The sequence below is a fragment of the Cryptomeria japonica genome, chromosome 4 (genome assembly GCF_030272615.1).
Source record: "Cryptomeria japonica chromosome 4, Sugi_1.0, whole genome shotgun sequence".
NCBI classification, from domain to species: Eukaryota; Viridiplantae; Streptophyta; class Pinopsida; order Cupressales; family Cupressaceae; genus Cryptomeria; species Cryptomeria japonica.
Window position 1 is genome coordinate 141,716,016 of NC_081408.1, and position 12,310 is coordinate 141,728,325.

Below are 12,310 nucleotides of genomic sequence, written 5' to 3' on the forward strand. Positions count from 1 at the left end.
ATTAACTAAATAATGTAATATTTATGTTTCCTAGAGTGAGCATATATGGTCTAGGTATTTAGGTTTAGTTTCTTGATCAATAATTTAATGTCCCATTGGTGGTGTCAAAAGTCAATAGTATATTTTTTTAATTTATAATCAAGAAAAATAAATATTAAAAAGAATAGAAAAATGAGAAAAAAAGGAAAAATATAAAATGAAATAAATTGAGAAAGGAAAGTAATATAAAATAATAATGAATTAATATATATATACACACACACACACACACACCAAGTTTATAGATACCTAATTAGTGGTAAATTTATGCTTTCAATGAGACTAGAAATAGCTTCTTTAGGGCTATGGGATAAATAATTCAAATTAAAATAATATCCCCATATGTGTCACTTTTATCAACATACTTTTACTTGATTGATATCATTTTGTGTAGTGCTAGAACTATGGTAGAATTAGAAAGTCGAAATTGCACTCATATGCACAAATAAATGCTTTTAATTTAAATAACCTTATGTACATGTGTATTTAAAAAAATAATTTAAATTGCATGTGAAGAACATAGCCTATGTTATAATTTTATATTAGTTAAGATTTATCTTTAATCAAAATATTTTGAACTCTAATCACTTTACAAATTTCTCCTATACAAATCACTTTTTTCTCTATTTGTACAACATGACTAATTATCTTTTGAAAATTTATATCCTCTTTTTAGAATCCATTCTGCATAACTTTTTAATTAGACCTTATTCATGTCTTCGTAGTTAATTTTTATTGCAATTAATGTCCTAAAAATATATCATCAAATACATACTTTAATATCATGACTCTTCATATATAACCTAGGTTAATCAAATGTTTTTTTCTAGCATTGTTTTAATTCTCTAGAGTCTTGTTTTCTTTTATGTTATTTTCATGTCTTTCCTAGTTTATTATTTTCTTTTTAATGTTAAATTTTTACCTATGAGATACCAAATTTTATTTGATTATGAATTTGTACTTCAATTTACTAAGCACTCAATCCATAAGCTTCAATAGACCTAGAGGTTCATGTTTCTGATAAAGATAAATGAGTTTTATAGGGACCCAAAACCCAAAGTTTTATGTGAAATAGAATCTATTTCACATATTTTAACCTATCAAACCCTATACAAGCATGAGATGATGGGATTAGTCCACTACATGAATTTTTCTTCTACTCCATTTTGGACTAATTTTTTTTAAGGGAAATAGTACATCAATTTTTCCACATAAGCCAACTTGATCCTCTTCCCTAAGAATCCTAGAAGAAGGATCTTGAATGTCGTCAACCATGCACTTTTTCCTTTTTTTTTTGGTAATCTATTTCTCAAACTTCTTAGCTCTTTTGTACCTAGAACAAGGGGTGAAACCTATATATGAGCCTATGAATGCACAAAAGAGGACAAAAATGGTGTCATGGCTATATAGGGTCTTGCCTTAATTAACCTCATTTTTTATGTTTTCACCTCCATAAATAGCCAAGTTGGATCTGAAATAAAAGTGTGTTCTTAAAACCTTATGTGTGTATAAGATTGTGCCAATAAAATAAGTGCATATATGTAAAGAAGATCCCTACTCAAGTGTATTAGAGCGAACCCTAGTTGAAACAATCAAAAGGTGATGCATATATCAACTCAAGGATAAATGAATCACATAAATGATAATGATAAATATTAGATATGAAGCTTTTCCCTTTTCATGTTAGTGTTTTAGTTTCACTTATAAATATAATCTTCATATTTAGGTGTGTAATGGGATATGAAATGAAAACACAAAAGTATATCTAGTAGCTAATTTACATGGTGTGATATCACCATGAAAGGGGTTTCTACCATAGGGATTTAAAGGTAGGATATTCAAAATTTGCAGTTTTTAATTTTTTGTAGGGTTATGGAAAAAAGTGTTTTTAATGATAAATGGACAAAAAGATTTTTCAAATAGAAAATGATAAATGGAAATAGCCTTGAAGATAAAGAGTAGCATAAAGCTCTTAGGTGTGTATGTTGGAGGTGACTATATTTCTTAAGGTTATTATTGTAGATTCACGGAGGTGATTTCGGAAAGAGACTACAAGTGGGCTATCACCAATCTATGTTATTGTGTAATTCTATTTATTTTGCTAGTTGGTTGCTCTCTATTTAATGATAGAAATCTTGCACTTTTTATCAAAAGGTAAATACTAAATTTCTCTTACGCATAAATATTGAACACAAGTAATTGCATTTTTGATATCAGTTAAGAAAAATAATTGAAATACTCTAGAATTTATTTCTTAGGAGACATTTGAGTAACATTATCATAAGGTACATATCCAACATGCTTGAAACAAACAAATTACTTAGCAAATTTTTGATAGCTTGCATCTAAAATATTGTCATCGTTGTCTCAATTGAAACAAGAAATCATATGAACAAGATCAACACCATCAACACAAGTACTCCATACAAAATTACAGATCACATCATTTACATCTTTTTGTTCAATAATTTTTTTATTTCAAATACATTTCAATATGTTACAACCAAAATATCCAGTTTTCACAAATTTACTAAAGTTTTGAATGTTGATAATAGTAAGCTTGTGACAGATTGGAATCTATGTTATTGGAGATGGGAGATAGAGAGAAAGGAAATGAAAGATTTCGAAATTTTGAAATTCTAGGTTTTCATAAATAGTTTTAATAAAATATTATTTATAAATTTAAATATAGATATCTTCTCAAATATACTTAATATAAATTTAAAATGTGTATCCATTGCACCTCCTATTAGTAGAAGTGGTAGTGTTAAATCAGAGATACAATGACATTAGATTTAAGAAAGAAATAATTTTGAAAATTCAAATCTACTGGCTTCCCTCTATATTAGAAGGTGGATATCGAAATACAAGTAGTAAATGTGGTTGACGAGGCAGCCTGAACACGAGTCTTACTTGATTCGAAAGAGAATAAAATAATAAAATAATATTATGATGAAATCAGTACAGAATATCGGCATGAAAATTTCGTCACAAGACGATGCGGCAGTTCTTTCGTATTTCACCCGCCGATCCCGTCAACACATCGATACTACCCATCTTCACCATGGATTCACCAAATTTGTTACGCCAACTAGATGGATTCACCACGATACTCTTCACCATATTTCGTGTGGAAGGAGTTGAAAGTAACGTTTGATCCGATGTTAATAATCCCCGCTTTCTATAAAGCTGTGTGTAATATTTGTTGTCAAGCCGAGTGGGGGTAATTTCCTCCAAAGATACGGTTGGGTCGGGAGTATCAGCAGGTGGGCAAGTAAGCCTGAGTCGCTGCGCCAGTTGAAAGTCCAGTGTGGGGTCCGCAGCGCCTGTGTTGTTGAAGTTGTAAAGTCTGTCACGAAATGAAGAGCAATGTGATACACCAATGGAGTGTGCACCTGCATCCAAATGCGATGATCCATATCTTCCTTATTAGAAAACTATGAAATGAGACAAAAAAATGTCTTTAATCTCTGCCAGAAATAATTCTTGATCAAAATTTTAATGCTACCCACCTGAAAGAGTTACCATATCTTCCTGTGATAGACCTTTCTTCTCAAATATATCCGTTAACTCTTGGACGTTGAAAGATGGAGGAGGTAAGTTCCCGATGATATCCTCTTCTTTAGAGATTCTCCCGTCTTTTCGACCGGCTGGGACTCGCCAATTCATTTTACCTGCCTGCAAAAACAAGTAGTCCACAATCCGGAGAGACTGAGTAAACTTTCTATACAAATTGCTCTGATTGTTAAGATATTATGGTTATGACAGGAGTGAGTAAAAAGAGATAGCAACCTTGGATGCACTATCTCGAGCAGCAAATGCAATGATGTCTGCACATGAAACCACTTGAGGGCAAATGGCCTCAATTTCTCGTTTTGCTTCATCTATCACTTCAAACCCTCGAAGGCTTGGAAAATTTGCAGGTGACTCTTTCTCCGCTTTGTTGTCGGGCGTGGAGTCTATGAGAATTGAACCATCGCAACCCTGTAAACATCACCTTATTATATAAGTTCAAACAATTGATACTTAATGAGAAGATCTTTAAGGGCGATTTGCTTACCCTAACAAAGCAGTCGTGGAAGTGCATCCTGATTACAGGAGCTGCTAATGTAGGGTCCTCTTTTAGGGCTTTGGAGACAGTTCTCTTTATAATGGATTCCGCTTGAGGACATTTATGGCGGTAATAACCCACCTTCAGCCCATTCGCCTGCGCATAGACAGAGCATATGTAGCATACCATGGTGGTAATAATCAACAAGGATGTCGAAGTCTTCATTCTTGTGGATCTCTGCCTTCGGCCGTACCAATATATTAGGAACAGAAAAAATCTAGGCTTGCTTTCGGCCTTTGAGAAAAGCTTTGCAGAACTACTTTTTGAAGAACGAAGGCTTGAATGCTTGGGCTATGATTAAATTAATGTTGTTTCAATTCAATTCGGTAATGTCTCTATTTATATCGATCATGCCCATGACATAGTCTACATAGAATGAGTTGTGTAAGCCAGAGTCGACAGAGTCTATTTATTAAAATAATTGTTTCAGGCATCGACTTTGACTAATTACCAGCTAACCCAACGCGGAAATTCGTTTATCGCATCCGCTTGCAAACATCACTTGAGAGCAAAATATTGTTGACCATGAAAGCTGATATTTTAAAGCTTCTTAAACGCGTTCGACTCGATGAATATAAAATGATTTGTCAACGATAACAACTAAAAGGATGTAAAATGCGTATAGAGTAACTCAAATGGGAATACTGACTAGCTTACGATATTGATACGTAATTATGTTTAACTATAATCGATAGTATCTATGAACCGACCAAGCAAGAAAATGTCAAATCTTCGCCGGCTTTGGATATCCGCAATAATTTTCTTCTAATTTGCTATTTTAATGACATGAACGCCGGCTTTGGATATCCGCAATAATTTTCATTCTAATTTGCTATTTTAATGACATGAACACAAAATGTTCAAACATGCATCCAACAATGAACATTTAGGTTTGAACCATGGAAGAATAAGGAGTAATTATGATATGATTATTGATATATATAATTTAGGATTATTACATGATTTCTTCGCATATTTTTGTGACTTGACTAAATTAGTTCAACATATTTTGCAAAGGGCAAGTTCTTCAAATAAAAAAATTTGAGCATATATTTATATACTTTAAGCAAGTAGATTCTAGATGACATGAAGAAAGTAAATTGTCTTCATAGATAGGGTCAAATATATTTGGGAAAACATTATTCTCATATTCCATGAATAACAAAAATGTATACAAAATAGCCTTTGTGGTTTGGAAAACATAATATGATAGAGTTTTATATCATATCACCAATGAAAATTGGGGAGTGCAATTTGAAGTTCAGAGACTCAAGTAATTTCTATATATTGCATTTATCCTTCAGAATCAATTATACAAAGGGGACAAAGAATTAATTAAGATAGTTCCTTAACTAGTGAACAAAATATTGAAACATTAAACCTTCATACAATAAAATATATTATATATATGAATCTAATATATTTTTATTGTCTAAGATCATTTGTGTATGTTCATAGTATCCTTATATCTCCTTGATAAACTATATTTCCTTTATATATCACATATTACATCTCTTTCTCATATCTTCCTACTATCTCATATTATCTTTTACATCCTCATCCTCAAATATGTTACATATTTTTCTATAAAAATATCTATATAATGGGACATGACCTATTCATAATACTCCTAATCTTCACATTTCCCCTTCAGTTTGAATATTAGCAAGCTCTATGATGAAAATAAATAGGATGTATGATAACTCTTTCTACACTCCTACTTTCTTATCATGATGTATCTTTATTTCTTATAATTTTAGTTATTTTTTTATTTTGTCTTGTTTTAGTCATATATTTTCCCATGGCCTCTTTTACTTTGTGATTCAAAGATACCATGTAGTACTATTCGTGAAAGTAATTATTAATATTCTTAATCCTTATTTACATCTTTTTTATAAACAAATTAAACTAGTTAAAATATTTTGTATATTTTACACATACTAAACTTTTTTTAACTTTCCCATCATGTACACAAATTCTTTAATAAACAATAATTAATTAAATAATGTAATCTGTATGTTTCCTAGAGTGACCCATTATGGTTTAGGTATTTAGATTTAATTTCTTGAATAATATTTTCACATTCCAATCATGGTGTACAATCTATGCAGTATTTTTCATTACTTTTCTAATCAAGAAAAATTTAAATATTAAAAAGCGAAGAAAAATGAGAAAATAAAGGAAAAATATAAGATGAAATAAATACTAAAAGTAAAGTAAAATAAAATAATAATCAATTAATTTATATGCTATATATAAGTATCTCTACCAAATCTATATGTACCTAGTTAGTGGTAAAGTTATTCTATGAGTGGAACTAGAGATGGGTCCATTAGGGCTATGGATAAACAATTCACAACAAAATAATATCTTAATATCTTTTATTATTTTTATTTTATTAATATCATTTTATATTATTCTTGAAGTATGGTAGAATTAAAAATGAGGAATTGCACTTATGTGTACATAAATTCTCTAATTTGATTAAATTGATGCATGCGTATTAAAAATATAAATTAAATTCGATGTGAATAACATAACCCATTTTATAATTTTATCTTAGCTAATATTTATCTTTAATCAAAATATTTTGAAATCTAATCACCTTACAAATATTTCAAATAAAAGCCACATTTCTTGCTATTTGTGAACATGCCTAATTATCTCTTAAAAATTAATAACATCTTTTTAAAATCCATACAACATAACACTTTAATCAAACCTCATCCATTTTTCCTAGTTAATTTTCATTGCAATTGATGTCCTACAAACATATGATCAAATACACATTTTAATATCACAACTCTTCCTACATTACCTAGGTTATTCAATTTATTTTTCTAGTATTATTTTAGTTTCATAGAGGTTTTTTTTTCTAATGTTATTTTTATGTCTTTCTAAAGTCTTACTCTACCTTTAAAGATAGGCTTTCACATATGAGATACCAAATTTTATTTAATTTATCACTTCAATTTACTAAGCACTCAATTCATAAGCTTTAATAGACCTAGAGGTTCATGTTAAATCTAGACATAAGTGGTATATTTAAATATAATGCATGGTCTAAAATAGGCCCATACTTTTACACTTCATGTCTGCATTAGTATTTTTATTATTTTTCTTCTTGATTGCCCCATGTTTATTCCATGGATTCTTAAATTTTTCTAGTGAACCATATTACTCTCAACAACTTGTATACAGATAGAATTGATTTTTTACATTGGAACTTATCAACCCATATACATCGATGGAGATGATGGGGTTAGTAAACTACATGAATTTTCTATCTACCCCCTTTTTGGGTTGACATTGTTGAAGGGAGATAGTGCATCAACTTTTTCACAAGGGAAAACTTGATCCTCTTTCCTAAGAATCCTGGAAGAAGTATCCCAAGAGGTTACAACTACAACAATGGGAAATGTACATTAAATACTAGATATAAAAATTTCTGAGTAAGGAAGGCACTCAAATTTAGCATCCTTAGTGTTTTGTATGTATGTATGTATGTATGTATGTATGTATAAGATTATTGAGTGATAAATGATTTATGTATTATTTCAAAAACATTATTGAACTCCAATTTGAGTCTTTTTGTAGCATTAATGATGAAGATAAATTAAATTTTCTAAAGATCATGTGATTAATAGAAGAAAATTCAAAACTAGGAATGGTAGCTAAAATATTGGTAGTCATCTTCTCAAGTTCATCTTATGCATATAAAATAATGATATAAGATGTAGTCTGACGTGCCTTTATAATTGATATATGACTAAGCCTTCTTCAAAATATCACACTTATTATCTAAAATCAGTTAAAACCTTGTAGATATATCTAAAATGTATTTTATGCCTACATATTCTTCATATATAGGCTTATAAATATCCTAGATTCTATAAATATTCTACCACCAATCCATGAGAGATAGGTAGGTCATAGAATATTGTAATATTTGAAGAGTCAATGCAATAATGTGTACTACAATTACATAGGTTAAGATGCCCACCAACACTAGACTTTCCCTCCTCGAATCAACCCATGCCAAATATGCCCAAGGATTGATGAAGGTGATGAATTATAGGTGGGGGTAGAAGTGAGTGTTCAAGGTAGTCCTCATTTAACTTTTATGTTGAGTTATAAATAATAGAATTGTAAGCAATTCATCTATTTTTTTAATAACTTTGTTTGAGCCATTGGTTTTCTCTTATGGGCTAAACATGTTGGTTTCATATTTTTATTCTAATTTTTCTCTCTCTTTTTCCAATTCTTTGTTTCTTTTCTCTTCTCACTTGTCTACCTTGTTTTTAACTTGAACTCCATAGCTATATTAGGAAGTACAGATTTATACTAGTATAAATTAGTTTCTCTTTTACTTTATAGTTACATGTTTCTAAGAGAACATATATTTATATTCAACTCCAAGAGAAGACTATTATGTGTATCTTTTCATTGAAATAATAAACAATCTAGGCACCAACAAGTTCAATATTTAAAAAATCATCTCATGTGCCATCATGATACTTTGTTTAGTGAAGGCATGATAGCATTGTAACCTTGGGAAAAAATTTAGTCTCCTTTCAAGAGAGGAGTTGGGTACTATTTTTTGGGGTTGATCTTGTGATATTGTGCATCAATAGAGCTCTCTTAAAGTTTAAACCTATAAGCCTTTGTGTCTTAGTCAAATTTAAATTATGAGAAGTGAAAATAGGGCAACTTTAAAAAAATATTGTGACATCTCCTCCCAACTAACATCTAACTTATCTTTTGGTTTCTCTAATTTCTTCTATTTCACCTGATCCTCTTTCTAAATCATATGTTCAAATTTATTTTTTCAACATGCTATTCTACATCAATGTTTTCTACAGTTCCTCTTTCTTCAATTGTTGTTGGGGCTACTGAAGGGGTTTCTTTTTCTTTTGTTAGGTTTTTGAATTTGGAAGACTAGTCTAGTTGGATAGTTGTTCAAAGGTGTGAGGAAGATGTCAAGATGTTTAAGATTGTTTCAAATGTTGTTCAATCTTAATTTTATTATCTCTTGGGTGATCTTGTTATTTCCTTTTTATAATAGCAATTTTGACCTTGTCCAAAACACAACATATCTCAATAAAAAACATACAATCATAAATTTAATGAAAGTATCAAACAGATTCTGCATAAAACAACTCTTATACCTTCATTAAATACTATGTTTTATAGATCGTACAACTAAATTTTGTTTTAAAATCTTGTTAGTCAAAGTACACTTAGAATCTATGATGTATTGATCAAATATAAATGGTAGTCTAGATAAGGCAACATCTCTCTAGCCTCTCGATACATATTTGACATATGCTAAATTTTAATTAATAAATAAATACTGTCTAATGCATATCCAGAATGTTGATAGACAATAATGCTCGATAGTAATACAATTAGTATTTTACTGTCCTTTTGTCTATAATTATGTGGTTCGATTTACGTGAGTTTGCTTTTTTGATCCATTGAATTTCAACTTTGGTGGCAATAGTCCAAGCAGGATAATGTCGCATGTGCACACATCGTTTGTGACTCTTTTAGTTAGGAATTAAATCTTGAGATCACGGATGCATTATTAATTTATAATCGAAAAAATTCAGAATTATTTGTAACAAAATAGATGGTGCTTGCTCCGAATTAAATCCTAAGATCATGAAAGCATTATCAATTTATACTCGATGAAAAATTCAAAACATTACTTACTGAATCGAAAACAATTGATTTTGTTCAATTTTTGTAATTGCAAATGTAATCTGTAATTTTTCGGCTGCTTATTCCAATAAAAAAATACACACTTGATTTTTATTTACGAATTTCACTTCACATGAAGCATTCTTCAGGTTGGTTCAGTGAAGGTAACGAAAACAATTGCACGGCTCCTCCTCACATAAATTATTTGATTTCATTGGGTACTTCTGCACTTACGTGGAATTTGACCCTTATTTCTCTTTGCCAATAACAAATAAAAACAATACCACACCAATAACATATTTAAATATTCCTTTAGTTGGGGACACGACATTGTTTCCTTATCTCCCCTTGCGATCCACTCAGCACACCAATGGAACCCATCTTAACCATCGCCATGCCAAAATTCCTCCTCCAAATGGTTGGATACTTGGTGTTAATCCTCACGAGTCTGGAGGTCGCATCATTTGACATCAACGTCTGATCTGACTTCAGCAACCCACGCTTGTATTGCAAATCGACGTAGTATTTCACGTCCAAATTATTTGGTGTGAGGGGATCCAATGGAACAACAACACTAGAGGAAGAAGATGAAGCAGGGCATTTGGCCTTCAGCTGAAGGGCATAGCTAGGATCCATGGAAGGATCCTGAACACCCCTTCCGCTGAAGTTGTACAGACGATCTGCGCTGAATGAAGAACAGTGAGAAACTCCAATAGAATGTGCGCCTGCAAAAACAAAATCATCACAAGTGTTAGAATTTTTTTTATTCACACAGTTGAATTAATTTCACAACTAGCAGAGTAACAACCTGAAAGAGTAACCATATCATCTTGGGACAATTGCTTCTGAGCAAAGAGTTGTGTCAACTGGTTTACGTCGAATGATGGAGGTGGCAGATTCCCCGGAATATCTGATGCTCGAGATATCCTTCCATCTCTTCGTCCACCCTCAACAGCCCACATTAGGCCACCAACCTGAACATTGAATTTACATAGTTACAACTTCAGCAATGTTAGCTTAAGATAATTGCTGCGTTACTCAGTTTAAATACAAATCTTACTTCGTGGGCGCTATCTCTTGCAGCGTAGGCCACTATGTCGGCACAAGAAACCACTCCTGGGCATTTCGCTTCTATTCTAGATTTTGCTGCATCAATGATATCAAAGCCAGACAAGCTTGGGTTGTTTGCTGGGGAGTCTTTCTCTGCAGTATTTCCTGCTGTGGAGTCGATGAGGATTGATCCATCACAGCCCTGCAATTACAACTCAATGTTTAGAAAATAGTCACCTCGATCTTAGCTTTGAATAGCCCATGTAGGGTTTCAAAACACTTACTCTCACAAAGCAATCGTGAAAATGCATCCTTATCAGATCAGCTGCGTCACCAGGATTCACTCTAACAGCTTTGCCCACAACATCACTTATAATCCCCTCTGCCTCGGGGCATGTATGCCAGTAGTAACCGACTTTTAACCCAGCACCATCGACAATGCTGATCGAAAATGAGAGTATGAAAATTAATGAAAGAAAAGCAAGAATCATTTTCATTTCGAACGAAGTCAATACTAATTCTCAAAGAGAATTGAGGAAACTAATCACAAGAACTTTCTTTTCTGCTTTGAGATAGGATGAGATGTTGATATGCGATACAGGAGCTCCTGGTATTTATACGGTTCTTCGTCTGACATTGTTCTTGAACCAGCCATCTTAGTTTAACAAATTTGACCAGGCTCTGTTCAGGATAGGTGATGTAATGTTTTTTTTTTCGCATTGAATGATTCAAGTGAATAAACTATGTAAACAATTTAATGCTAATCATATCAAAACCATTGCCAGCTCAGATAACGTGGGCGACGCCAGCAATTAAGAGCTACATATAGTTGCTTCATGGCTCTTGCAGTCTCCAAATTTGCTCAATGTCAATCGATTATTCTATTTTTTTAATCAAATTTAAAATTATCCTGCAGTTGACTCGGAATTATATGAGTAAACTTGACCAAATAAACCGGGCCAACTAAATGCACATGGTTAATATTCTTCCTGTCCATTTTAAAGATTCTTTAAATAATTGGCAACGCTTATACTTTTTAACAGTTGGCAACAAATGGTGACTTTTCAAATGTGTTAATATATTCCAAATTGAAGGCGTGACTTTTCAAATGTGTTAATATATTCCAAATTGAAGGCCGCGCCAGATAAGGAAAGAAGTTTTAAGTTATAAATAAACCATGTCGTAAACATTGCATCACGCTCAAGGTAGATAATATTTGTATATAAGAAGTGTTCTTTGAAATGGTCTTTTTTTCAAGGTCGCAGGTTGTGCAAACTACAATTTTTATTTATTTCTCTTTTTTTAAATGAAGTTTGACTTACGGAAACTATTATATAGGGAGAGGTAGTTTAAATATGTATCGAGTACAATAAGAAAGAATAAAGGTTTTGATTTAAAAATAAAATT

At 31.6% G+C, this 12,310-nt stretch overlaps 2 protein-coding genes across 2 annotated transcripts; both read right to left on the bottom strand.

The window, feature by feature from the left end:
• Window positions 1-3,027: 3,027 nt before the first annotated feature.
• LOC131074076 (peroxidase 5-like) lies at window positions 3,028-4,279 on the bottom strand. Its single transcript, XM_058010618.2, has 4 exons — window positions 4,100-4,279; window positions 3,832-4,023; window positions 3,552-3,717; window positions 3,028-3,434 (listed from the first exon to the last, which is right to left on the bottom strand). Exons 1-4 carry the CDS (start codon window positions 4,277-4,279, stop codon window positions 3,028-3,030), a joined length of 945 nt encoding a protein of 314 aa, XP_057866601.2.
• A 5,886-nt stretch (window positions 4,280-10,165) lies between these two features.
• On the bottom strand, window positions 10,166-11,400 carry LOC131074045 (peroxidase 5). The gene is made up of 4 exons (XM_058010593.2): window positions 11,188-11,400; window positions 10,914-11,105; window positions 10,662-10,827; window positions 10,166-10,578 (listed from the first exon to the last, which is right to left on the bottom strand). The coding sequence occupies exons 1-4, from the start codon at window positions 11,398-11,400 to the stop codon at window positions 10,166-10,168; spliced, it is 984 nt and encodes a 327-aa protein (XP_057866576.2).
• Between the last annotated feature and the right edge of the window lie 910 nt (window positions 11,401-12,310).